The sequence below is a fragment of the Notolabrus celidotus genome, chromosome 1 (assembly GCF_009762535.1).
Source record: "Notolabrus celidotus isolate fNotCel1 chromosome 1, fNotCel1.pri, whole genome shotgun sequence".
NCBI lineage: Eukaryota > Metazoa > Chordata > Actinopteri > Labriformes > Labridae > Notolabrus > Notolabrus celidotus.
In genome coordinates this window covers 28,562,248-28,589,938 of record NC_048272.1, presented here as the reverse complement: position 1 = coordinate 28,589,938, position 27,691 = coordinate 28,562,248, and the positions used below count along the sequence as shown (strand labels likewise).

At 40.1% G+C, this 27,691-nt stretch overlaps 1 protein-coding gene across 2 annotated transcripts in view; it reads left to right on the top strand.

The window, feature by feature from the left end:
* The window catches only part of sema3fb (sema domain, immunoglobulin domain (Ig), short basic domain, secreted, (semaphorin) 3Fb), a 61,895-nt gene that overhangs the window by 24,691 nt on the left and 9,513 nt on the right, over window positions 1–27,691 (top strand). Inside the window, exons 3-10 of one of the 2 annotated variants that reach the window (XM_034695449.1) lie at window positions 15,356–15,516; window positions 15,870–15,932; window positions 16,422–16,541; window positions 17,828–17,917; window positions 19,630–19,723; window positions 22,286–22,405; window positions 22,657–22,796; window positions 23,948–24,062. In XM_034695449.1, coding sequence (XP_034551340.1) covers window positions 15,356–15,516; window positions 15,870–15,932; window positions 16,422–16,541; window positions 17,828–17,917; window positions 19,630–19,723; window positions 22,286–22,405; window positions 22,657–22,796; window positions 23,948–24,062 — 903 coding nt within the window. The remainder of the gene's footprint in view (window positions 1–15,355; window positions 15,517–15,869; window positions 15,933–16,421; window positions 16,542–17,827; window positions 17,918–19,629; window positions 19,724–22,285; window positions 22,406–22,656; window positions 22,797–23,947; window positions 24,063–27,691) is intronic. The other variant, XM_034695457.1, reaches the window with a different exon arrangement.

Below are 27,691 nucleotides of genomic sequence, written 5' to 3'. Positions count from 1 at the left end.
TCCTTGTTGTCAGTTTACCTTTGAATGGGTCTCTGCTAGTGATTACAGGGCTGTGATGGGTGAGAAAGATGTTGAAAATGAAACATTTGAAATGTTGCGTTGTTTTTTAAATGAACAAAACTCAGTATTTGATAATCTTATCAATGAATGTTTTTGGGCAGGATGCAAAAGGAGGCTATTCAACCATCTAACAAGTACTGAATAAGTAACTGGCTTACATTACAGCAGCTTTAGTCCCATTACTATTCCCCATGGGCTCATTTGGTAGTGATGGAGAAATTTCCAGAACTTCCCCTGACTGATTTACCCAACGAGGCTTTGGGAAGTAGAAAACACAAAGCTGTTTGTAGAGGGCTACTCCCCTTTATTTCAGATGAGTGCTCTTTGAATAGAGAAAGTAACTGACGAGGCAAAATGTGATGCTGCTGCTGACATACACATGAAAACTAGAATTTGTCATCTAATCCCACTTCCTGTCCCCTAAGCCTGGGAATTAGGGATGCATCGGAACCAAACCGATGGCCAGTCTCTGTTCAAAGAAGGGCTGATTCAGAGGGATGTCCACTAGTCTCCTGCTTCAGTCTGGATCATCTGCTTCATTTTGAGTACGAGTGATAGGCCAGAGTTAAAATGTTAAGACTTTTCTGCCCCAACCACAACTTCTCCTTCTCCCAGCCCCCCCAGGGAACAGGAAGATAAGCGCTGAGGTGGCATGCTGTGTACATACTGAGGGTAAGGGATCAGCAGGAGCCTGGTGGGAGGAAGAGACCTGGAGCAGAGCCACAATGGCTGCTGTCACAGTCTGTCCTGTCGTCCTGTCATTTCTCAGGAAGGGGCTGGAACAACTGGCCTCCCACACAGTGACCCCACACTGCTTCAACAAATAAGGCATTCATAACCTATGGACACTACAGTGGGTCTCTGGTGTCACATACATTAGCATGCTATATCCTGTGTCTGAACAATTGTAAATCTGCCACTGGGCTGTCAGTGTGCACCTGAGAGACAAAGAATGGTATTGTTGCATTGAGACATTTTTCAGCCCTGCCTTACGAAGCTCTTTTAGGGCCAGTTTCAAGCTGCCAAGATAGTCTTTTTCATATTCACAGTTTCAGAGCACATACTGGACATTGTACAGTATTAAACTACCTGCTGCTATTTTCCTTGGATGGAAAATACTTGGATTATTGAGGATGCAGACTAACCATAGCGGTGCACAGTGGAGTGAACAGTCAACATAACCAAAAAATAAGTGTTAAACCATTAGCTGGTTGTTGGTCTGTTGCAACTACAACAGTCTTTTCCGACTCCGTTTGATTAGATGTATATCTCTTGCAGTTGTTGTGCCAGAAATATTAAACCAGCATTTCTTTTTAATTTTCTAAAATGATGCAATCACTTTTGAGTCAAGTTTGTTTCGACAAAAGCTTTGGTAATTTATATTCAAATGAATTAAGAGGGTTGATTTGGGGCAATAAGTGATGTGAGACACTGGATTCATTCAGCTTTAATTGGCTTCTGGTCTCAAACACTTGCTCACTTGGGTCCCTTTATCTCATACAGTTAAGCTGTTCAGATAGTGCATTAACATTTTAGAGTTTAATATATCTTAATTTACTAGCTGAGCCTTCAGATAGAGGGAGATAGAGCGATATCCATCTTTATTTCAATAATGCTGACTGTGCCTCACAGATACACACATCCTTGAAACCAGACAGCAGAACCCACGATGGTCGAGTGTCACTTCCTCCGAGTGTGTCTGGTATGTGGGGATTATGTGACATGAAGCTGACAAAAGCCAGGTTAAGATAACAGGCAAAAGGTAACAAAGCTTTTCAGACTTTAGTCTTTTTAACTTCTTCTTCTTCTTCAGTGCTTTTCATTTGTTTCACTGTTACAGATGCTGGAGTGCACGCCTGCCTGCTGGTTCCTCTGCTAAACAAGCATTAAAATGAATTTACCATGCTCAATGTATTCAGGAAACCATAAGGTATGCACATAACTGTGGCTAGACAGATATAATATACCAGTGATTCATTGGTTCACTGGGTGTAGTAATTCATAGTGTTAGTGCATGTGGATCTCCATTGAGCTGGATCTCAGGGCTGGCAAGTGTTAGGGTGACAGCAGAGAGGTTACAACCCAGAGCTCAGTGAGTCATGCTCTACATATACTCACTCTCTCTTTCTTGTCTTTACTCCTGTTGATCACAGGCTCATTGCGATTCTAGACAAGCCGTCCAGTAATGCCACTTTACCCCAGGCAATCCCTGTTTCCTGATTCCACTCAGGCTGAGAAGAGATAACCCTGACCCTGAGCTAATCCCAGATTAAACCAGAACATAAAGCACTGCCACTACTGCAAAGCAACCTCTGACCTCAGCATGTCTCCTGGCCCGGGCTGGAATAGCCTTGCTCACTACCACAGGTGGGTTTCACCAAGCATTGTCCAGAGGTTGTTAGGGCATGTGTACTATTTAAAGCTCAAATGGCTTTAGATGAAGGCAGGAACCAGGAACTTGGACAGTTTCCTGAGACTGAAAATACAGGTGATTCATATAAACAGTCTCTATGTAAAGGTCACTGAAGGATTGCTGGAGCTGACATGTGGGATGGGAAAGGGACAAAATGTGTCACTGTTGAGCTGGAGACTGTTAATAAAACATATGTCAGTAAAAACAGAGCTATGTTTGTGCAGATGTGAGCGATTAGATCAAGACTCTCATGGGAGGATCCCCTTCCTTGCTAGTTCTCTCCATTTCACATCCTCCTCAGCTGGATCTCCAACTTTATATGTTTCTGCTAAATCAAGGAAGGAAGGTGTTCATTTGTTTGGAGAGGGGACCCAGGTGTATAATGCTGGCCTTAAATACATTTAGCTTTCCAGTATGAGAACAAAGCATGGGAAATATTGAAAGGACAGAAGTATTTTGTCTGATTTCAGTTTTGAGCATAGATTCTTGATTGACTCAGGTTGTTTTGGTTAACTGATCCTGTAGAAGAGCACATCTGTCTTCTGTTACAAGAGTTGACATGAAAACGAAGACAAGTGTTCTTCTCCACACCAACCCCCTCACCCTCTCAGCCTGTCAGTCACAATGCTGGGCTTGGCAGTCAGCAGTAGAGGGGCTTAGGTGATGGGAGCCAGAGGCCTTGTGATAAGGCAATCTCTCCGCATGAGAGCTCATCAGAGCTGACAGTGAATACAAATTGGTGCCATTAGCGTGGGGGGCTGTTGGACAGAAGAGGGGCAGGGCACCACATTGGCTCCTAATAATAGAATGGTTGAGCCCCCCAGGTTGACAAGAGAGTGTTGGGGCACAGTGAGGTCTGATTGTAACGGGATGGAGTTGGTTTGAAACAGAAAGGTGTCATGTTTCACAGAACATCCGAGGAACCTCATGGATACTTGTAGGTTAGCAGAGGTGGTTTAGGATGTTTGTTATAGCAGTCCTTTTGGTTTGTATTCATTATCATGGATAATAATTGAACATGTGTTGAGACAGGAATGAGTCTCAATCTTTTCCTAGAGTGGGAGCAGAAAACAGAGCATGCTCAAAAAAAGTCAAAGACTGTCAAAGAGGTTCTAAAACAGGTTAAGCCCAAGTACTTCCATTCTCGGTTATAAACTGAATTTGATGCAAAGTCATACTGAAGTAGACATTTTGGTTAAATGTATCATAAATGTATTTTCTGGCTTTATTTTGCATTGTTAACGTTTTTGCTGTTAGGGTATTTCATCAGGTGTCATCAGTATTACTGAAAAAGAACAGCTCTTGTTCACAAAAAGCACTTTTTGTCACCATAAAAAAACAGATTTCAGAGCACAAAACACAACAGATGAGTTGAAGCAAGAAACTTGGAAGAGTCTAAGCCGAACAATATGTTTTTCCCTCAGTTTGTAAGTCTAAGGTGTTACAGACTGCCATTTCAAGGCAGGATATTTAAGCCTCTGTTACAACTCGTCAGCAATGTGTAACGCACGGAAGCATAATGATGGAGCAAAGATTCAGTTTCAGCTCTGATCCTCCCTTGGATGTAGTAACAGAGGCGAAATAGGGGGTAAAAGGTGGTGATGCGTAGCGTCGAAGCCAGCAGGGCAGAACAGTGTTGTGTGTATGTGCCTTTTTGAGTTTGTGTGTACGTGGTGCTCCTGCTGTGGGTTACAAGCTGTGCCTGTTGCACTTCTGCAAGCTGTAATACGATGTGAAATCGCACACTGGGACAAATATTATGTTGTTCGGGCGCATTGTGTAAGTGCAGAGGCGTAGTGATGGCGTAACCAATTAACAACGAATGTTATCTCAACATGCTTTACAAAAAGAGCAGGTCTAAGCCTTACTCTATTATTAGCAGGGACCCAACATCAAGACAGGATAAGATTCAGTCCCCTCTTACTTATCTCATCTTAATCCACCATGAGCATTTAAGGTGTCAACATCCTTTTAGAGTGTACCAGAAGGTAAATAAAGCAGGATTTGAACGCATTTTTCTCTTTTCCCTTTCACTTAGAATTGATTGAAACACTATTAGTACTTTTGAGGAAAATGTTGCAATTCTGCTAAAGGCTGGATAAAAGAGAAGAGGCCAAACATGAGTTGTTACTTAATTTGGTGACATTTAAAAACAAAGTAAACTATTTGGAAGTCATGGGAGAGAGGATAAGTTATTAAATGAACCCAGATGAAGTCTTTCAGTCAGATAACTTGAATTGTAAAAGCATCTTTCCACTAAACCTTTGAATGTGGCCATGTTTAATAACTGTTGATCTTTGAGATGTAATTGGATGACATGTCAAATAGATGGGTTTCATTAAGCACACCAGTTTGTTTCTTGTTTCTTCTTTGATGCAGCCTCAATTGGCAAAGACTGCACTTGAAATATCAAATCATTTCAACATTTAGCTTACATTTACCAACCGTCACAAACTGTGGAATCTCTCTCTCTAGAGTCCAGAATGTTCTCTTCAAAATGTTTCTTTTGTTGGGTTTGAAGTACAAACTTAAAGACTCATATCATTCAAAATATTATCAATGAAGAGAGCAGCAGCAATTCCTCATCGTTAAGAAACAGATTACTATAATCAAAGTAATTATTGTAATGAAGTACCTTAAATTATTATTATCATTGCTGAATTAACATTGTTTCAATCTTACAATAACCGTGCAGAGCTGTGGAGGAATACTCTTCCTGTTGTAATTCACCTTGATGTCAAGTTTGAAGCAAGATGATGGCGAGCAAAAATGCCTGTGTTGATTCTTTTATGTATGAGGCAGGTGTTTGTACAGACATGCTGTTATGTCTGTGTTTTCTCTCCTAGCAGCAAGCTGCAGGTCCTGTCTCTTCACCAAGAAGACACACACACACACACGCACGCACGCACGCACGCACGCACGCACGCACGCACGCACGCACGCACGCACGCACGCACGCACGCACACACACACACACACACACACACACACACACACACACACACACACACACACACACACACCACAAACAGACCACGCTTCTGAGAGCACTTCACAAAAGATTACCATTCCTTTATGGGTCTGAACTCTTCAGCATTTATCAGCAGGTCAGATCAGATCTCTCCTCTGCCCTTGCATATTTGTTATCTGCTGAATGATGCGCTCTATCTGATGTGACACTCTGGCCGAGCCTCTGACCGCTCTTATTATCCTCCGTCCCACAGAGTTACTAAGCCGAGGCGAGCAGCTGCTGGGTTCACATGGTGTTATCGTTCCTTTTCATTTAGCAGCACAGCTAACCTCATACTCACTCTCGTGTAATCACACTGGCATTCTTTAACTACTGTGTCACTTCTCCACTGGCTTTGAAGCGTGCAGCTCACACAAAACCAAATAACTCCTGTAAATGTTTGACATGAGGACTAGTGTTGTTGAAAGGAGATGTTGAAGGAGAGTAAAAGAAGGCGCTGAAGGCAGAGATAGAGACAATTAGAAGAGGCTCTAACACCACTATTGCAAGTGTTTTTTAGCTCAGTGATTTTCCCCATATCAGACTCTTTTTATCTCTGTATAGGAAATCTCAAATAGAAAGTTAAACAAAATTAAGATAAGGGAGAGAGAACCACAGCAGCTCTTGCATACAAGCGTCTGGATATAAGCCAATTCCACTCCCGCTGTGTAAATTCAGTAAATCTCAGAATATTTCTAAATAAGCAAACTGTATTTAAACAGCTCATCTGTTGTCACATTTTGTAAACTTTACACACTGACATCAGCTGGCCTACTTTCTTCTGCTTTTCTTAAACATGCCACTTTGTAGGAAAAGGTCCTTTCCCAAAACTTAAATGCCTTAAATTCAATAAGCTTAAAAAAACATATGATTTAATTAGGTTATAACTCCCCAAGTTAGAGAAAGTATGGCAGAGAAGCCAATAATTTCTTAGTCTGAGCTCAATTGAAATTGTTAAGTAAGAAGGCCATGTCACAGTAGGATGAAAACTGAGAGAAAGAGTCTCTGCTGATCACACAGCTGATAGCATCTGTTTGCAAATCAGTCTCATTCTACATTAGTTCTCAGGTCCATTTACACTTCTTCTTGCAAATACAAAAATTGTGCTCCAGACATAAAATGCTTATCACACAGGTACAGGGGATGCAGACACAAGCTTAACGTAGCAGTGACTCCAGCTGGTTGGCACAAGACGACTTCAAGATTATAGATTTTAAAACCATGAGAGACAACGCACACATAAGGACAGTTCCAACTGATTTCTAACATTACAATCCTCTGAACACACACACTAGACGACTCCGTAAGACAGCTGGAATATACACTTAATGTTTGTGGTAATGAGTTAATAGTGTCGATTCCACAGACGTAAGACACTCAAGTGATCAAACGTGACTTTAGAAGACAAACATGGTGGGCGATCAACATCGTCAGACTTTCCTGGTGTGTGTTCTGAAAAAGAATATGTGTGAAATCCTGCCTAAGCAGATTCAATAGTCAAATTGTGTAACAGAATTACATTTTTCTAGTTGGCGAGGGGAACGGTTTTGTTTACGTTAGCTGTCATGTTTATGAGCTGCTAAAGTACGCAACCTACCCTTGCTGACGCTTCCAAGTCTTCTCATTTCATTGGCAGAAGTCTGACCTGGAGTCCTAAATATCAAACGCCTTTGATGTTTACATCCTAGGTCAGGGAGGCTCTGACAGTAAATAATCGTATTGACACCACACACTTGAGGATTTTTGGACAAATAATCAGTTACGACAAGCCTCAAAACAGCGCCCCCCACCCCAACCCCTGATCATTGGGGGTGTTGAATTAGGCCATAAATGTGGCCTAAAAGCATCTAGTGTGTGGCCATCCTCCTGGACCAATAATACAATTTTCAAGCAATGTTTTTCATAGCGAGTAAGTCTAAAACCTGTGACACTGTTGCCAGCGGTGTCTCAATTTATCACTGCTCATTGTTTAAAGTTGACCCAACTGCTGACTAGTCAGGCTTGTAAAAAGATCTCTGGGGGTAATTTGTGCAGAACTCTACTGTTCCTGTTGAAATGGAATGTAACTTTGAAAGAGTAATAAGGCAATCTTTACTGAAGTTTCCCCTCGCACTGACAGCATTCAGAATATTTGGCCAGGTTTTCTGACAAGTGTTGCCTTTGATGTGTGAGAGCAAGCCACCTCTCCCGCCCCCTGTTAAACACCCTAATTATCACTGCTGCCACTCTGCTGTGTGTGAACTAACACACCCCTCTCTGACGGCTTGAAAATCGCCTTAGGACCCTGCTTAGGTAGTGCAGCTTGTTTATGATGTGCTGGAGGCTAACAGGTTATGTCTGTCACTTTATTTTTACAACCTGAGCAGACTGAATCAAACACACTTTTTGTCACAAGACTTTTTAATTTAGTTGTTGTTTTGGTGCAAATCATTCTAGCTTTTATATTCAATTGTAGTGCCCCACTGTGAAGTTGTGTGGACATGAGGGTGGGCTTCTGCGGTAGCTGCAGTTTCTAATTATCAGCCATACGTTACACAAGGGAAAACCACAGACCCGTGAATTGAGCAGGTGATTGCAACACACGTCCTTCCACATTGCTCGTCGCTCCCTTCCTGTTTAGTGTCAAAGCAGCAGACCGCAAACTTTTCTTCACATAACCATCCTCCATCCTCTTTATTTTCTGTAGCTCCCTGTGAGTAGCAGGCTTCAGGCACCAACATGCTCTTCACTGTCATTGGCAGCATCCTGTACTTTTAATTTACTCCAGTTGAAGCTAGAGAATGCAGAGGTCTGAAACACCCATATCAGTGTCACAAAGTGACTGTGTGCAGCATTGTCAAGTGGAAGGATGTTTTCTGTATTCATTGTTTTGTTTTTAACTCTCTGTCCAGAGTTTTCCACGGTCAAATCATTTCCCTGATGCTTCTTGGTTTTTTGCTTGGGAATTCATGAGTGTTAGGGGCTGTTCACTGTTAATTCACACTGCATGCAGTATCATTCCTGAATTAGAGGAAATTCTAATATTACTGACAAAGTAAGTTGCGTTAAGGGCTGGATACGATACTTAAAATCCGGTCTTTTCGATCCCTGACAGCATGGGGAGAAATCTTTTTATACAAGACAGCAATAGCCAGTGTTTTTTTCTTACTTCTGGGGATGTGATCTAAAGAGTATATTGCATGCCAGTGAACTTTTCCTGTCCAAACATATTTCCAAAGTAAACTGGGCCCGTTGGCTATTAATTTTAGATAGAGAGATATGCTATAACATGCAGGCCTGCAGCCCCGGAGATCATCGTCAGCAGCCAAGTATTCTCTCAGGAGGAGGAGGGCTGGCTCTGTCTGACAGTGAGGCATGTCTCTCCTATACAGTGTGTTTCCACACCTCATTTAACCAGGCAGGCTGACAAAAAATACATTTTTTATTTATCATGTTCTGAGGAAGGGGCTGCAGACGGTGGGACAACTGCAGTACTGAAAAGTACAACCACTGCATTGTCCTACAGGCCACTGTCCAGCTGAGGGTGTAGCCAGAAACACAGTTACAGAGGTCTGCAAACATGAATAAATAATGTTTTTACAAAAATGGGAAACCAGTGTTGCATTTACTGAACCAGAATTTACATGTGCACATCACAAAAGCCTGTGTTCAAGGTCAGAAAACAAATTCAGTGAATTTAATCAAATATATATGAACTATTTGGCTCCTTGTATGGCTCAGGCTCTGTGCTGGGTTTCCCTCCTGAACAAATCAGCATTTCTTTTTCATGAGAAGATGAAAGCAGACTGGTCAAAATACCTCAGAACCTCAGACTTGGAGAGGCTGAGTGGTCAGTGGTGGTGTATGTGTGTAAGTAGTGTTAGGGCCATGGAGAAATTAAAGACTACGTGCCTCATTTGACTTGTTTTGAAGTGATAAGAGACTTAGTCATTACTTTTGGTTTTTTGAATTTGCTTAAGAAATTGTATTTTCTCAGATTAATATATTTCTTTGTTTGTCCAGCAGATCGGAATATCTTCCTTTAATTGTCCTGCTGTCTTCAATCGGTACTGCTGTTGTTAGAGCGCAGCTAATTAGAGTAAATTGTCATGTGGAAGGAAGGCTTTGTTTGAGCAGAAACAACAGACTTTTGACTGTAGCTTTTATACTCTTAGAGAAGTCTTTTTCTTTAGTAAACAATTCAATAGCTACTGAAGAAGTGCTTTTTATTTGATAGCTGTCTATATTTTGTATAAATCCTCTGTTTGTTTCATTTTATAATTGTCTCACTGTAATTTTATGGATTACACACAAGTCCACACATCCTGCAGAAGGGGCGACGAAAATTTTGTTTTAAGTTGCCACTACAAGTAGCTTTTTAATGGTCTCATGTATCACGTGTTCCTTGGGATTTATGCATGCAAGAACATATACTATACACTACCAGTCAAAAGTTTGGACACACCTTCTCATTCAATAGTTTTTCATTTATTTTAATTATTTTCAACATTGTAGATTAATACTGAAGACAACAAAGCTATGCTGCCCTACAAAGTGCAGTAACTACAGATTTGGTCAAAATTGAGTTAAGACTAGAATTGTTCTTTGTGACATCTGTTTTATCATCTGACAAAGTTTCCTGGTTCAACTGTGATGTGTTTCAGAAAAAAGTAGATGTCAAATTTGTAGTAACTACAAAATTCAGAGGCAAGAGGATGGTTGAACTCGTGTTGAAACGCAAATATCCTTAGATCAGTAAGAAAGAGAGCAAGCTTAATATGAGCAGTCTTAGAAGTGCCCAGGTTTTAAAAGTAATAATTAGAAGTATCTTTAATATTTTTTTTAAATATCTGTATGATATTATGAAATGTTGTATTACACAATTTAAAATCACAATTCTAATATAAGCAAACCTTTCAGTATTTTATTATTTTGTAAAATGATGAACATGATGATATTTATGGTGATCATAATAATAATAATGGTAATTATGATAAATAGGATAATGACCATGGTAACAATGATAACGATTATCATTATAGTTGCTTCTTCATTGTTATTATTGTTGTATTTCAAAGTTGCTAAGTTGCCTTTTTAAACCATTAAACACTTTCAATATTGGGTGAGAACAGCTTAATTCTAAAAGAAAAAAAAGCAAGGTAAACAAATAAACAGTTGTATTGTAGTTACTGCACTTTACCTTTGGAATAGCTATAGAGCTGCTCTGAGTGCAGTATCTGCATTGTTGGGGTCATAGGTCACATTATGGTTTAGGATTTTGTACATGAAAATTTCTTCAGGAAAAGACATCACATGAATGCATTCAAACTTATCTACCTACAACATATTTGTCTGGCCAGTCCAAAAACTGTTTGGCCATTTTTCTCAGTTCACTGTTTGCTAAGTTACTGCACTTTGCCTTTGTAGGGCAGGATAAAATAATATGGTTTTGCAATGATATGGATTACAACAGTAGTCAGATGGGGCTATCTATTGTGTACTAACCCCTCTGAACAACACAACTGATGGTCTCAAACACATTAAGAAGGCAAGTCATTCTACAAATTAACTCTTGACAAGGCTCATGTTAATTAGAAACCATTCCAGGAGACCACTTCATGAAGCAGACTGAGAGAATACCAAGAGTGTGCAAAACTGTCAAGAAGGAAAAAGGGGGCTACTTTACAGAATCTAAAAATATAAAACATATTCTGGATTGTTTAACACTTTTATAAGATTAAATAATTCCATATATCTTCTTTCATAGTTTTGATGTCTTTGGTATTAATCCAAAATGTTTCAAATAATCAAAATAAATACAAACCCTTGAATGAGAAGGTGTTTCCAACCTTTTGACTGGTAGTGTAAATCAATGACAGTGAAAAGACCCTCAGCCTATTAGAATAAATAATTACTACTGCAGAAAATGTATGTTACTAAACACATTACATTCATGGAGTTTCTTTGACTTTGACATAGGGTAAGTCTTTGCTCCAGCTTCCATGTCTTATCCCAACAAAAGACAAGGTAGATGCAGCATATTATTACAACTCAACATCTATCGCTTTTGGTGAAATGGAGCTAAATGCCTATGATGTTGCTTGTGGCTATGTTCCACTTTATGGCTTGTTTGTGAATGTATTATTGACAGATGAGCTGGCACATAAAACAGCAGAAGTTTGTTGTGTTTGTTTGTTTGTTTTTATGATATTTCTTCAGGGAAGGTTGTGCTGCTTCCTCCAGGTCTCAAATAAACACATGATACAATACCATAATATAGAAATCCCACAAATGAACAAACTTCAAACAATCACACAGAAGTTTTAAATTGACCTACAGATTTAGTTTGGGTCAAAAGCTTAATGTGAGAGGTCATGTGATAAACGAGTTACATAAGAAATATAATTGTATTACACATTCACTTGGTAAATCACTGAAGTAAAAGTGTACTAGGCCGCTTACCACCAGTGATTATCTAGTGCCTAAGAGGAGTTTGGCTGACTTTGTCTAAAGTTTGGTGGTAGCATTTGGAGGTGTCTCTCATAACATTTAAAGTCTGTGAATCAGTCCATGGTTTGTCAGTGGGATTCAGAATATGTTCAGGTCTCATCTTACTCCACTCTCCCCTCTCCAACCTTTCTTGCAGCCAAAAGCAGCGTGTTGAGTTGTGGGAGTGGGCATAGGCTGTATCAGCCAACAGCACCTTGAAATGTTGAGAGAGGGGAGAGGATTGTCTGTGTTCAGCAGACTAAAGAGACTGAACCTGATTGCCTCTCACTAGAGGACTAAGATGTCTGAGCTGACTGCTTTTAGATCAGTTTCTGTCTGTGTTCTGGTAATGCACAGGCATTACTTTTGTTCTTAGTTGCGTGCAAGTGCACTCGTACAAGTGTACAAAAGTAAGTGAATGAGTAAAGGACAAGACATTGAGTACGAGGATCAGGTTCCACACCAGCTTACTTTCACCTCTAATAGAGCCATTGCCATTCCACAGGGGCGAGTGGTGTGCTCCTGAAACAATGCGCCTGCTGTGTGTGCGGACCCCCCAGAGTGAGCCTAAACCATACATGCAGTAATGGGCTACTTTAAGAGTTTATCTGGCTCTAATGGACATACTTGTACACCGCTCCCAGTCTCTAAATCTCCTGGATAAGTCTGTGTGTGTGGAAAAGGCTGTCATGCCCTAATGTGGCTCACAAAGAGAACAGTACTTCTGCCTCTCTGGGCCTTTTCCTGTACACAATTGTAATCTCCTACTTTGAGTATGTTGAGTATTGCAGTGGAGACAATGGACTGAGCATTAATTCAAATGTATATGAGATTTTGTTGATTTAATAGATCAATGTTCCTCCTGCAAATTCAATTACCTTCTGCTCCTTTCAAACCAGCCATCTCTTTACATTTCCTCATAGTGTAACGAAACCTGATTTTAGTACCTTCTAGAAATTGCCAAACACAGCCTTATGAATTCCTCTTTATGGTTTCAAAGTAAGCACCACAGCAGCCACTCCTTGGCATGCATTCAAATAAAACAACAGTCTCCCCCAGCTGATACTGACTGGGTGTTTTCCTGGCACTAGCCTTAGAACAAGGCCTTTTTTTGGCTTGTTTCCACAGGCAGCCTGACCTCTGCAGCAGTGTGACAGCCGAGTCCAGTCTGCTGCCATCAAGACTTCTTGATCAACATTTTATAGCATAAAGTGCCCCTGCCCCTGGCAAGGTTCGACTTTGGGACTGAAGTGAGAAAAGCTGACAGAGTGGGGAATGATGCCTAAAAGCTACAATGACTTCACACTTACGTACGACGTGTCTTTCTCTTTTTTAAAACACATGGTGAGAGGTTTCGAATGTTTCTTAGAGGGCCCAATAGTATTCTGGCTGCAGTATTAACACCATATGTAAATCCTGTGTAGCATTACTCCTACGTAGTCGTAGAAAAGTTAAAAAGTAAAACGAGAAAAAAAAATAGGCTGCTGGAACATTCTTTAGGAAAGAAAGACCCCTTAGGGTTTCATTTCTACAACAACAGCATAATTGAATAAGCGTAGCTCTGTGTGATTTAGTCTACATTACAATTAGATACGGAGGATTAGATGTGAGGACAGATTTTTCATCACTGTTCATTACAGTGTGCCATGTTTTCATTGTGACCTAAAAGTTGGATTTGCTTTAAGGTACATTCTAACTGAGTTAACCATTCATTATCAGTCAATTATGGGATTATATTACATGTTTTTATATCTACATTTGCAGGCTCTCTTTAGGGTGTGTTAATGCAATGTGTGCAGTGTGTCATTCACATTCCCTATTTGACTGAAAGATGGTGTCCCATCCAGCCCCTCTGACAGCAAACACACTGAGGTGCTGCTGACGGGCCTCCTCAGGAATGGGCCTCGACTCTTGCAATGTGTGTGTCTGTGTGTAGGTGTGTGTGTGTGTGTGTGTGTATAATGCATTCTTATCCAGTGTGTTACACACTCACTGCAAACACACATAAACACAGCTCATTCGATGGGGACTCATCATTCAACTGAAACCCCTAACACAAATAATCAGCATCCGAGCACATGCTGCCGCTCCACTGCTGCTCCTGACAGCTGTCAATCATTCTGCTGATCTGTAAACTTTCCTTTAGTGGGCACAGTTATTGAATCAAACTGTACAAATATAGCAAATCTAATGCTATTAATCTTTGCTTATTGACGTAACCCTATGTTAAATTTAGATCAGACTAAAGGAGGGGTAATATCAGATTCCATAGTCTGTTTAAAAGGGTCTCTAGATGGTGTTTATTTTAAGGCCCACTGGTGGGCATGTTGATGGCTTTGCATGCTTTGGTGTAAAGACCTCTTCTGCACAACCACCCAACAACCACACAGGAATGTTTCTCAGTAACTTCATGCATAGTGAACACAATCTTGGAAGATGTTTTCTTTTTAAAATCTGAAATGTTGTTTTAAAGTTTGGTACCCAATGCTGATTATATCTCACTCTCCTTTTCTTTTATCTATCATTCATTAAAAGTCAAACAAAGCTAACTTGTACTAAAATGTTTATCCTCTGGTTTTCCTTCACCATGTTTGTGCTGCTAAATCAACAGAAAAGAACTCTGTCTAACCTCAAAGTGCAGATCCCTGTTTCAGCTTTCTGTGGTCTGCTGCTTGTAGAATAAAGCTTAACACTGAAACGGGACTTCCCTGCTGTTTGAGTTAAACCCCTGTGTTTGTCCAGCAATATGTGAATGCCACCCTGTAATGCCTCTCCCCTATAGATTGTGGAGGAGTGTTTGTCTATGGTGTGGCATGGGGCCTTTGCTCTCTTTGCAGTGCACTCTCTGCCCTGCCTGTACATGGTTGCTGAACCAAGAAGAAAATATCAAACAAACACTCCAGCACCAAGTTGAAGGGATATTGGGTTTCGCTTGACATGAGAGAACTTGTTGACTGCATTGTGTCACTGTTAGAGCATAACTCCTCTGACCTTTGGAGAGTGTGGTCCAACTAAGGATGTAGTGGTATGAACCTATGAGTATATCAATCATACTTACCCTGCATAGTATGAATTTGTACAAAACACTACATCTGTCACACAACTCTCTGTATGTTCAACCATGTGAGTTTATGTAGTGGATAGCAGATAATGTCAGACTTTCTCGGTCTTCTGGTCTACTCTTGGAGTATTAAGCCATCAACACAGTGTGACAGACACTCAGTCGCAGTTGCCTCTAATGTGTGGTGTCAAGTTACAACAATGTTGGTGGAAAACCATCAGATAAGTCCACACTGTTTGGAGGAGTGGCATTAGGAATGTGTCAGTTGTGCCTGCATGTTTTTGTAAAAATGTGCATGTGCACCACAGCTGTCATAAATGGATGTATTTCTGTCTCCATACAGAGCTGAGATCCACCGGCACTGCTCATCACTTTGCCTACCTTCTCAATACTTCTGATTACCGGATCCTGCGCATGGATGAGGATCATGATCGTATGTACGTCGGAAGCAAGGATCACATCTTGTCCCTGGATCTCCATGACATCAACAAGGACCCCCATATTGTAAGACCATTCCCCTCACCCATAACTTCCTTCCCCCAAATGGGCTGTATCATTGGGTTAAAGGAAGTGTCTTTACCTCAGTGCTACAGCAGCTTCTCCACAGGGCAAAATATTCTGTACTGCTCCATACAGCAGCGGTTTTTAGTTAGCTCACATTGAGTTTTTGTTGGAGTGCACTTTGTCTGTTGTTGGGTCATTAAAACACTGTAATTGGGTTATGACGATCCCAGTAGGACCGATATTTGCCTGGGTGGATGTCTCTTTGCAGTTTCAGCCCAGACATCTCATAAATGGCAGTGATGTATAACAGGTTGGATTGTAACTATAAATTTTCATCTGTTCCCTCCTGACAGATCCACTGGCCAGTGTCCGAACGAAGAAGGATGGAGTGCCTTGTGAGTGGGAAGGACGCCAATGTAAGTATGCCTCCTGACAGCACTCATAACCACATCAAGTTTTCATAACCACATGAAGTTTGTTTAACTGAGGTGATTTCCATCCACTCAATTGCCCAAATATAGAAATTATTTATTTTTTAATACGCATAGTCTTAAAAGCATACAGCTCTCTATGTAAATTTTAATGAGAGGAACCTGTGAAAATGGCACTCACCTCCAGGGTTAAAACTTGGCCCAGTAAAATTGTGGTTCCATTCATTTAGCCAAAGAAAAGGAGAAATGAATTCATCTGCAAGGGCAGAGTGGGGAGCACGACACCACTGGCTAAGACTTTGAAGTATTGTTCATGTACATGTGGCGGCACAGTCCAACTGGTAACATTTTTAGTCTCTTAAACTTGAGCACTCAGTAAATCTGCAGGAGGTTTACCTGTAAATTATGGCTATGCATGGCATTTCACTGAGATGTTTATGGACTTTTAATTGACTCAGGTTTTTATGTCTCCAGGAGGAATGTGCAAATTTCATCCGTCTGGTTGAGCCATGGAACCGGACTCAGCTTTACATCTGTGGGACAGGAGCTTACAATCCAGTCTGTACCTTTGTCAACCGTGGACGCAAACCTCAGGTTAGGATTGAAAGGCTTTACCCAAGAAGGTCTTCTCACATATCTTCTACTCATGAATGGCATAGCCCAGCCTCTCCTTTTTGTTTTCTCTTAGACAAGTTCTTGCTCTCAATCCACCTTACACAAGGTTCCCTTTACAATGATTTCCTTCCATCATTAGGCCTGCTGGAGGTACCATGTTTCTGGGTCTGGCAAAGCAGCCAACAAAGCTTTACGTGCACACAGCTGTCTTCCCTAGTGAGCTGTTAAAGCCACTCTGTTTAGTCTCAGCCTTTAATGGGACCTCTTGAATTTCTTAAAGCAAGCCAAGCATCCCTACCTTGCCATACTCCCCTTTAACACCTCACTATTCTCTAAATATCACACTTGTTCCTTAATGATGACCAAGGGACTTTTTAAAAATGGGATGAATGAAAAGTAAATTTCCCTGTTGACTCCCCTTTGAGACGTACATCACAGTTTAGAGAACTTGCAACTGCAGGCACGGCTTGCATGAGTCCCTTGTTGCATTTGGTTACTTCATGACCATTGGCTTACAAAGGGCTTCCATCCATTTGCTCGGCTATCCATCCACCCCTGCATGCATCCACTCAGGCCATCCGCCAGCCTTCAACATGTGAGATGTTGGGTAATTGGTGATGGGAGCTCCCATTATGGGGTGTCAGAAGAATGTTCCAGTACTTGCCTATTAACAAGAGGATTGATTTTTTTTTACTTTGACACATTGAACAGATAGGTTCAATTGTCCCTTGTGAGCACCTTTCTCAGCTGTACTGGGCAGTTAACTCTAAGTGCTAAAAGAAGAGGTGATACTTTCACCCCAGCTTCACATACTGTACCTTTCCTGACACAAATAAGGTGTCTTGATTTATAATTTTTAACTCAACATGCAGGTGGATTGTTGTCATTTGATTTCACAATGTGATGTATTCTTCAGCAGTAGCTTTTGGAAAGCGTAGTATCCAAATGTTTTGCTTTGGCAGCAGCTTTAAAGGAAATGTATGTTACATACTGTGATAGCTGTATTGACTCAACCATGGGATAGAGAGCTGTTATGGTCTTTCCAACCATCTGGTCGAATAAACCTAGACACACTTCAGAAAAACAATGCACACACATGTATGTCTTCTTTATACACATACTGATTTCATTGGTGTTGGTTTGGAGAGATCCTCATCAAATCTCGAGGTCAGGAAAAAGTCAAGTTATGCAGAAGGAAGAAGGTTCCATGATCCCTCCTCATCAGTGGCGTAACATGCAGACTGTGTTGCTGTCTCCTGTTTTAGACTTCCATGTATCTGCAGATGGCCCAGGCCAGAGGAAGGGCTAGCCGCGCAGCTGAACCCAGCGCGGTGCACGAGACACTTGGATTAAAGGTGCGATGTGGGCCACGTCTGCACCGCAGCCCTGAATATTGCCTGGGCTCGTGGTCACCTGCAGCACGCTCCCTCTCTATTTGTCTGAGCACATTTTGTCCAAACCATCTTTAACTCCTCATCATTTTTATCTCCTTAACATTTGGCATGAATTTTCTCTAGACCTTGCACAATCCTTCAGTCTTTTGTGATCTGGAATTGCATTTAATTTCATGTCATTTTGTTTTTAACAGTCCTTGAATCATTTCCTTTGTGTAAGCCTCATTGTTTGAGCACCCTTTCCTATCTGTCATTGTCCTCTTTGTGCTCTCCATTCGTGCTAAATGCCATGTTTTGCATGTGAGCTGGGTTATCAAAAAATTGCTTCACAGGCTGCTAAAAAAATCTCTTGACTTTTGCTAGTCAGATTTAATTAAACGGGCTTCCCCTGCTGTTTAATGCATGGCATATCCATTCTTAAATACCATGTATTTGGCAGCTATTAAACACTCAATACCCAAATCATTCATTGCACTTATATGAGACAATGCAGGATGTCCCAACCATCATTGCCTCGCACCAACAAACCATCCTCCCTCTGTAGGAATGTGGTGCAGTGTCTCCCACAGAGGCGGCAGGACTAGTCAGCATCTGACCCACTCCCACAGCAGGCTCTGTTAGCCCAGAGCAAACACCAGCCATCTGTAGCCAACTAGCACTGCAGCAAAGGAAATAAAGAAGCCACATACTTGAACATGTCTCCACTGTTTAAGCTCTCCAAGCACTTCGAAACACAGAAAGTTACTCTTGAAGGACATACAAACTCAAAGGGTGAAGCGGGTCGCTTCACCTTACAAAAACGAATATATATATTTTCAGTAAGATTTCTGTTGAATGTGTGACAACTTTTTTGGAGGGTCAGATTCGTAACACTGTTCTAAAAACATGTTCTCCTCTGGTACACATCAATTTTTGTGACCTTTCTTACACATCAACATCTGGCATGGCTGGGATTAAGCTGCGGGCACCATGTTATTTGAACAAGTGGTGATTGTAATCAAGGATGAATAGAGAATTGCGAAAGGATGTGCTTATGAACCAATGAAGTAAGCGTGGCACAGTGCCATTTACTCTCTACTGCTTTAGTGCTGATGGACGAGGACAGAGTTGTCTCTTTCTCTTTACCCATTGGGACCAATAAATGGGGATTGGACATGCACTGGTGTGTGAGGAGGGGCTACAGGACATGTCATTGCATGCCACTGATTCATGTTCCCCCACTCTCATACGCAAATTCCTGCCAATCATCATTCAGTGCTAGCGTACAGGGATGCCACAAGCAGTGAGCATCAGTCATCCAGCCTGCATCATGGGTTTGTTTTCACTGCACTGGATTACAGGTGTCAGCAGCAGGCCTCAACAGCCATAGGCAAAAGACTTTTAGCATGCAGTTCATTATGCAGTAAAAATACCCAAGAAATCCAAGACACATTGTTTTCAGGAGTAGAGTGGCATAGATTTGGATTAAAAAATCCTTACTTTCTCTGCATGTATTTTTCTGTATGAACACATACTCATTATACTAATACTTCATCCCCCGTCATACCTTGTAGGTCCCAGAGGAGTCAGAGGGAGCACATAGCTGCCTCATTTTACCCTGCGCAAGGGAATTACAGTGACAAGATGAAGAGTGCTGAATTTATTACCCTCTCCATATGATTTTTCCATTTCAGGAAGATATATTCCATTTGGAGCCTGGCAAAGTAGAATCTGGGAAGGGAAAGTGCTCCTACGATCCGAAGCTCAACAGCGTGTCAGCTTTGATCAGTGAGTATTATATGAGCATGATCACATACGGTCATAAGCTCAGGTACGGTTAGGCCCAGAGGTCTTCATATTAAGAGCAGAGTTATCCCACATTGGTCCTTTTTTTATGTTCTGTTTAAAGAAATGTAGAGTTCATAATTCTACGTAACTTTACAACATCAAATATTTATGCACTGTCGTTGAAGAGGAAGTAAGAAGGTAAGGCCCGTTAGTGGAAAACCTGAAGAATCAAGTGGAGAAACATCACAAATGCAGACTCATCCAGAGGGGGAGGACTGGTCGCTGAATAGCTCAGTCCTGCAGTTTGTAATTCCATTGTAATACCTACAGGAGACTTATCAACCAGCTCATGTTAGACTGCACACCAGCTACATGATTAAACATAAATATTTGATATGTAAATGTATAATGTATATTTTTTTGGAAGAATGATTTTCATCGCTCTATTAGTCCAACTGCAGAGTAACAGCTGTTTTGGGGGCTTATGGTAGCCCAATCTCATACCCCCTTGGCAATCATTGTCTATCATCGTCTGATGTCCCGATGCAATATGTGCTTCCGGAAACGGATGCCAACTTCTCAGTAATTCCGATATGATCAGGGGTTAGTGTTAAAGGACTGCCAGCCAAGATTTCCTTTTCAAACCGGCATTTGCGTTGTGGACATGAATGCCATCATCTCTTGGAGTATTACATCCCCAGTGTAACGTCTGTTACTCTATTTTAAGAAGATATCACTTCAAGAGTAAGCAGTACCGTAACTCAGATGCTTCTCTCTGGCTTACTTCTTTATTCTAGTGGTTTGCCAACAATGAAAAGGTCCCAGATTCATCAAAATAATAACATAATGACGCAGTTTTGTAAAAAGTGAATATACAAACCTAGTCCTCAAAAAAAACAAAAAACTTTTGTGTAGATGTAGAATCTATAAATACATATAAATGGCAGCCCAACACCTCATTTTGGCAATTCTGTTATTCATTTTTTAAATTTTATTACACCTCCTGTTGGTGTGTATACTATGTCATAATGTTCAAAGAGCACGAACCACAATAATAATAATAATTATAATGATAATAATAATAATAATAATAACAATAATAATAATAATAATAACAATAATAAAAGTAATAATGAAAATACTACTTCTACTACTACTACTACTACTACTACTACTACTACTAATAATAATAATAATAATAATAAAAATAGAAATAGTAATAATAAAAATAGTAATAATAATAATACATTTTATTTAAAGGCACTTTTCAAAGCACTCTAGGTAGGTAACCTTAGTGTTTAAAAAGAACAACAATATAAAAAATAGATTGATAAAATCAACAAGACAGGATGCAGTGTAAATAATATGTAAAATCAATAGGATAAAGTACATTACAACTTAACATACTATAAAAAAGATAATTTTCTTTCTTTAGTGAGGACTCAGTTTCTTCTCACCTCATACTATCACTCTATCTTGTTATAGTATATTGGCAGGTCACAGGTAGTGGGAGCTGCAGCTTGTCATCTGTTGTAATGTTCATGAAGACACTGTCCTCTGTGCCTTTGCCCAAGGTTACATAGTTAGGTCCAGACCACACAGTTGCCACCAGTGAAAGGCGATCTTCTCTGTGTGGGGTGAGGCAGCGGGTGTAAATCACTGGCAATGCTTTCCCACATTAGCACAGTGCCAACTGACCAGTTTGAAACCAGTACTGTCATCCAAGATGGATTTACCTCCCACTTCCACCAGTTAGCATCATACAATAGACCCTGTAGCAGGTGTTCATAATGACTTAGAATTCTATGCTTCAAAAAAAGACTTTACCATCGACCACTGAGTGCTCAGCTCTCTACCACATTAGACATCCAATCACCCATGGACATTTTAATGATACATCATCAATCTCTATTCTGCTACTGAGCACTGTGACACTAAATTTAATAGAAACAGGACAGTGTCTTTTTGTTTCCTGTCCTCCATCTCCTGCTGTCTTCTCACTCCATCTCTGAGAGCAGACAGTCACACATGCTATCCTGAGGGGCCCTTACAGCAGCTGGAAAACCAACACCTCGTCTTCCTGTGGCTTAACAAGGCTGCAATATAGATTTGTGTGTCTCCACACATGGACGTGCTCATATTTTATGTCTTTACACAGTGCATGTGAAGGCTTTTTCAAGACGTTTAAGCACCAGTTTTATAGGAACAATATGAGTTGATACTCCTTTCTAGGAAATATAGAAAAACTGTAAACCTATTGAAAGGGGTTTGCAGAGTTGATTTCTTCAGGATTTTTTATTGACAGAAATTCCAAAGAAGTTGGCTATCATTTCAAATAAGCACAGACAAACGAAACACCTTTCCCTTTGTTTCTAAATGAAATAATTATGGATAACAATTTTATCTTGTGTAGTTCATGTATACATAAAGAAGATTCTTAAAATTGTCTAAGTAAAATACATTTTGACGTAAAAGGTGGTGTTTAGTGCCAAGGGAGGAACTGGAATCATGTCATAGTCATGGAAATTCACTGAACCTAGATTTTTTTCTTTCTTTTTTCAGATGGTGAGCTGTATGCTGGGGTCTATGTTGACTTTATGGGAACAGACTCTGCCATTTTCCGTACTTTGGGAACAAAGACAGCCATGCGAACAGATCAGTACAACTCCAGATGGTTAAATGGTAAGCGTCCTTTACAGCTAGAAGTGATACATAAGGCTTCTATCCGGTGTTTAGCTTTTCTGCATTATTTTTCAATATACAGTGCAAACAGCTCCAAATGTCAAGCTAAAATGTAAGGTTCTAATGTTTGCATATGTTAAGAATCTTTCAACAACTGATAAACAGGAAAGGCTGACGGTTTATGAGATTTTACCCATTGGTTTCCTAATTCTATTTAGGTCTAAGTGTCTCTTCACCTTCTCTCCCCATAGACCCCACGTTCATCCACGTTCACCTGATCCCAGACAGCGCGGAGAGAAATGATGACAAGCTGTATTTCTTCTTCCGAGAGAAGTCTGCTGAAATGGGCCAGACTCCTGTGACCCAGTCCCGTATAGGACGCATCTGCCTGGTGTGTAAACAGTGAGCAGGGTTTGTTTTTGCCTGTAAACATAATGAAAGGAAAGCCTGCATGGATATTAAAAACAGGCTGAGGACTCCCAATTTGGGTGTCTAAGTGTTTACAGGCACAGGACCAGTATTTGTCCAACGCTGATGTGCTGGAATCCACATGTGTCTTTAACCTTCCTGTCTACAATGCATGCCTCTGTGTGTAAGATTGCCCTTTGACTTTTGACCCTGTGATCTTCCAACCTCTTCTGCCTGGTAGTCTTAAAACACTTTTTGTGTCTATAGCAGTGAATAACTCTCTGCTATAAAAAAAAAAAACTCCCTCTCAGTTTAACAACATTTCTTTTTAGAAGTCTGTGTGCACTAGAAGTACCAAGTCAGCTGAAACCATAAACCTATAACAATAGACATCTGTAGGAAGCTTTTGGGGATCTTATAATGTTTATACATTGCTAGTGTGAGTGAAGCAGGGACTCCCTTATGGGTTTGCGTGCATGTGTGAGCCTTATAGCTGGTGCAAGAGCACAGGTTTGAGTGAGAAAATGTGCTGTACGTGTGCTTGCCGCCTCAGCTGTTCACCATTGTATTTATTTGAGGAGGTCAGGCGCTGACCCGGCACACAAACACTCATCCCTCTCTCAGTGGGCTCTGCTGTAGCCTCTGGAGACTCAACCTTGTGATTCTTACACTACTCAACACATTTGAACTTGCAATCACTGCAAAACACCAAAAATACTGTCAGACATTTTCTTTAACTACGCTGAGAATTATAAAAACATACCGCTTCTGGAAAGGGAACCATCAAAGGTGCATGAGGAACATGAAGCCAGTTATGCTCATTCAGAATTAAATATTAAAATGCTTTTGCATCAAAGATGCTAATTATGGATATAGACTTAGCAGCAAAACAGGGTCTCAGCTTTTTACTGAGATAGATTCTGGTTTTGCTCCACTACAGTTAGAAGAGTCTAAATAAGAGGAGTCAGTGTTCATAATCTTGTCCCCCCTCCTTTGCTTTGCCAACCAACATGTGATGTATATTGTGTGTGGGTGGCTCCACCTGGGTTCCTTTACAGGAGGAAAATGGAAAGAGATGTGAGTTTAAGTGATTGATGGAGAAACTGCTCTGTTTCTCCCCACCCTCAAATGTAGAATGATGATGGAGGCCACTGCTGTCTGGTGAACAAGTGGAGCACCTTCCTGAAGGCCAGGCTCATCTGCTCGGTGCCAGGCGCTGACGGCATGGAGACACACTTTGATGAGCTCCGTGAGTACAAAGACCTTGTGATTATGCCTTGATTTTTTTTTTCTTTCTGTGTTTTTTTTTTTTTTTGCTTACTTGCAGTACGCGTGGTAAGCAGTAGGTCACTTGGTGTGGGTTGGGGGGCTGTGAAGACATATCTGTCAATCAAACATGTTGTGAGCCCTGAAATGTCTTTTCTTATGCTTTTTTTCAGTGGGTTGTGTGCCACAGCTCTTTGCCAGATTTCATTCAATCATTCTATACATGTAGAACTATAATTAGTGATTATTTTTGTTATTTATTCATTTGGAGATTATGTTTTTAAGACTGATAAATCATTTGATCTAAAACCTTTGGAAAAAGTTCACATTGCCCAAATTACATCTTTAGGTTTATTTTCAAAAAATAAATATAGTTCAATAACACATTTAGCAAAGAAAGTCATCAAAATCTATTTTGGCAAGCAAAATGTCTTACAATGTTATCAGTTCAAATATTTGCAGATTAATTTACTAATGATCAACAGATACACAATGCATCTCAGATCCAAACACATTTTTATGTGCACATAAAGTGCAGGATTGAGAGAAAGACCAGCTGTGTAGAATAGGAAAATGTACAAGCTTATGATTATTACAACGTTATCGGGTCAATCTGACCAGGGAATGGTGACATTTGTTTAAACATACTGATAGCACCTTTGTCTAACATTCTCTGAAACCTTATTTATTGGCCAATAACTTAATTCCACCCTGGGTTTTTTGGGATGAAATCAGACCTCCGCCTCGTTTAGGTTAATCATTTTGACAGTGAGTATCAAACTGTGAAAAAAAGGGACAGAGCTGACATGACTTGATTTTTTTTTGATGTATTCTTTTCCTAGTTCCTGTCATTTATGTTCTCATCTGAAATATTAAGACAAGAACAGCCCGCAGCAGTATCTGTTTCTTCTACAGCACCTGCCATTAGTGTACTTGTGTAAACACACACCATTGCTCAATCCTTGGCCCATATGGCAGCCCACTCACACCATATGGGCCATACAGTATAACATAATGGAAATGACACATAATCCCACCACTGTAGTTGTCATTTTCTTTTTAAATGTCTTAAACAAAAGTGTCTGCTTTTTGTGCAAGAGGAGGTCTGATGATGGGCACATCAGTTCAAGCAAGAATGCGTGTGACTGTGGTGCTGAGGGCCTCTCACAGTGTGTTTTGGCCTCACTGCTTGATGGACTGATGCATGAGCACACCGTCGCACTTGAACTAATCTCATCAATCAAAGTGCAAGGTTTGTTAAATCTGGTGATATTTCTTGTCACTTTATCTTTCTGACGCATTTCCTGGTTTTAGTGAAACCTGCCTGTAGTCGCAGAGTATAGTTTAAGCAGACGTTCACTTTTCTTGTCAGCGGAAATAGTTTCATAAACCTGCAACCTTAGATGTGTGCAGCAACTTCCCTGTAATTATTTTAAGGTAGTCCATAGTATGCATGGACTTACTTCGCCTTTGAAATTTAGGGTGAAATCTTTACTGCTCTGCTCTATGTTTACACAGTGATGCTGTGCCAAGTGTTTCTGTGAGCGAGTTGCCTCTGTGAAAAGAGTGGGATTCGCTACTTTTGTGCACCAATAATATAATACTATAATATATATATAATACTATAATACTATAATTACTTTTTTCTATTTAGGATATTGCTTCAGTACAGTATTAAGTGCATTTGAAAAAAAGCTGGTCAATGACCAAGGACAGGCATGAGAGGATACACATTCCCATAGAAGGATAAACTGCACATATCAGTTCCCAGAGCAGCCAACCTGCCAAGGACTCCCAGAGGGGATAGTAAACTGGATATGATTGAGTTTCATGCTATTGGCCTCACATTTACTGTCTTGAATGTTTATTAAGACATTTTACTGGAGAGTGCGGTTTGAGTAAGATTTAAGAACTTTAAAAAAACAAGTTGGTCCATTTGTTTTGACATATGCTGCTCTTGATTGTTTGGGAAATTTAGCTGATTTGCTTTCTTAATTAGAGTCAAAAAATGAGATTAATACCATTATCATGATTTCCCATTCAATTTGAACCTACATCCAGCAGTCCCATGAAGAATTAGCTTTGGTTATTTTGACATAAAGACTCAAAACATTGAGAAAAAAAAGCCTGGTCATATTCACAGTTAACTAGAGCAACATAACAGCCCCAATTAAAGGTGTAGTGTGTACTGTGTAGTATTATATTTATTAGCGGCACCATCATTTGAAAAGGCTACCACCTTGCACCACCATGTTTCCACTGAAGCACAGACTGAACAAACTAATAACATACACATTTTTTTATTTAATGAATGTCAGTGTGAAAAGCATCACTTTAAAGACAAAGTGGAAGAGGAGAGTGGTTGTTGTGCGAAGAAGAATTTGTGTTGATAGGTGCTCTGATTATACAAATTCGAAGAATGTATGATAATGCTTATCATGTATCACAGGAGCATCTTGTCGACAAAGGCCACTTTCGATTGACCGTCATGAAGAGTGAATAAGGGACAGTTTCAGTGAAGAATCTGACCACTAGAAACTGCTCAATATTCCCTCATACATACTGTACATTAAATATATGTTTTCAACACACTGTTTGATTTATTGAATCAGTTAAAAAGGAAAAAATAAATATACACATATATATATATATATATATATATATATATATATATATATATATATATATATATATATATATATATATATATATATATATATATATATATATACATATATATATATATAATGATAATGACAAGTTGCCAGGAAGCTAGTGCAAACTCTACAAAGTCACCATGTCCAGCTGTGAAGTAACCTGGCCTGTCTCCCTCCAGAGAACCACTTTTTGTTCGTATACTTTCTTTGTAGTTTGAAGAAGCTAGTTTAGCTTTAGACTTACAATTTTCTACTTTTCCTTTTCCGACAAACAGACAGATGTTATTTCAGGGGTTAAGCTTTAAGAAAACAATCCTATTTACATTAGACACAAACACTGGTAGCTGTGTGCACAGACACACACATTCAAAGTGACAGAGAGAGAGCATGGTGTAGTAGATATTGTTCTGGTGTATTTCTGTCCTAACCTGATGTTATTTCTGTAAATTATGCATAGATTAATTATGATCCTGTTTGATATACAACTGTTTGCCATATCAGCAGATGCTTTCAGGTTTATACAGATGTCAGGGGTTGGTCATACCACAAAACAATCTAGTTTACATTAAAAATTACATCAAAAGACAGCAGCTGAGCAGAGAGATGGATGGAGTAGAGAGGAAAAGGATATTGCACAAGAGGAAGTGTTTTCCATAATTTTATATATTTTTTTAAGGACAAACATTGCTCACCTTTGGCCGATGCGATTTATGAAAAAAACATTTTTTATCCAAAGTTCAGTAGAGACTTAAGTGAAGAGCGATGCAAGGGACTTAATTCACCGGATAACTGTCCGGGGCACAACTTCCTGATAAAAGCATTGTGTGAAAACAAAGGGAGTCTCACCACAGCTTTTTTTTTTTTTAAAGGACAGATCAGGTTTTTGCTCTAAGAAGCATTGCCGAAAAGCTCCCACAATCAAATATAGCTGATTTAATGCCATTAATGCTTTCAA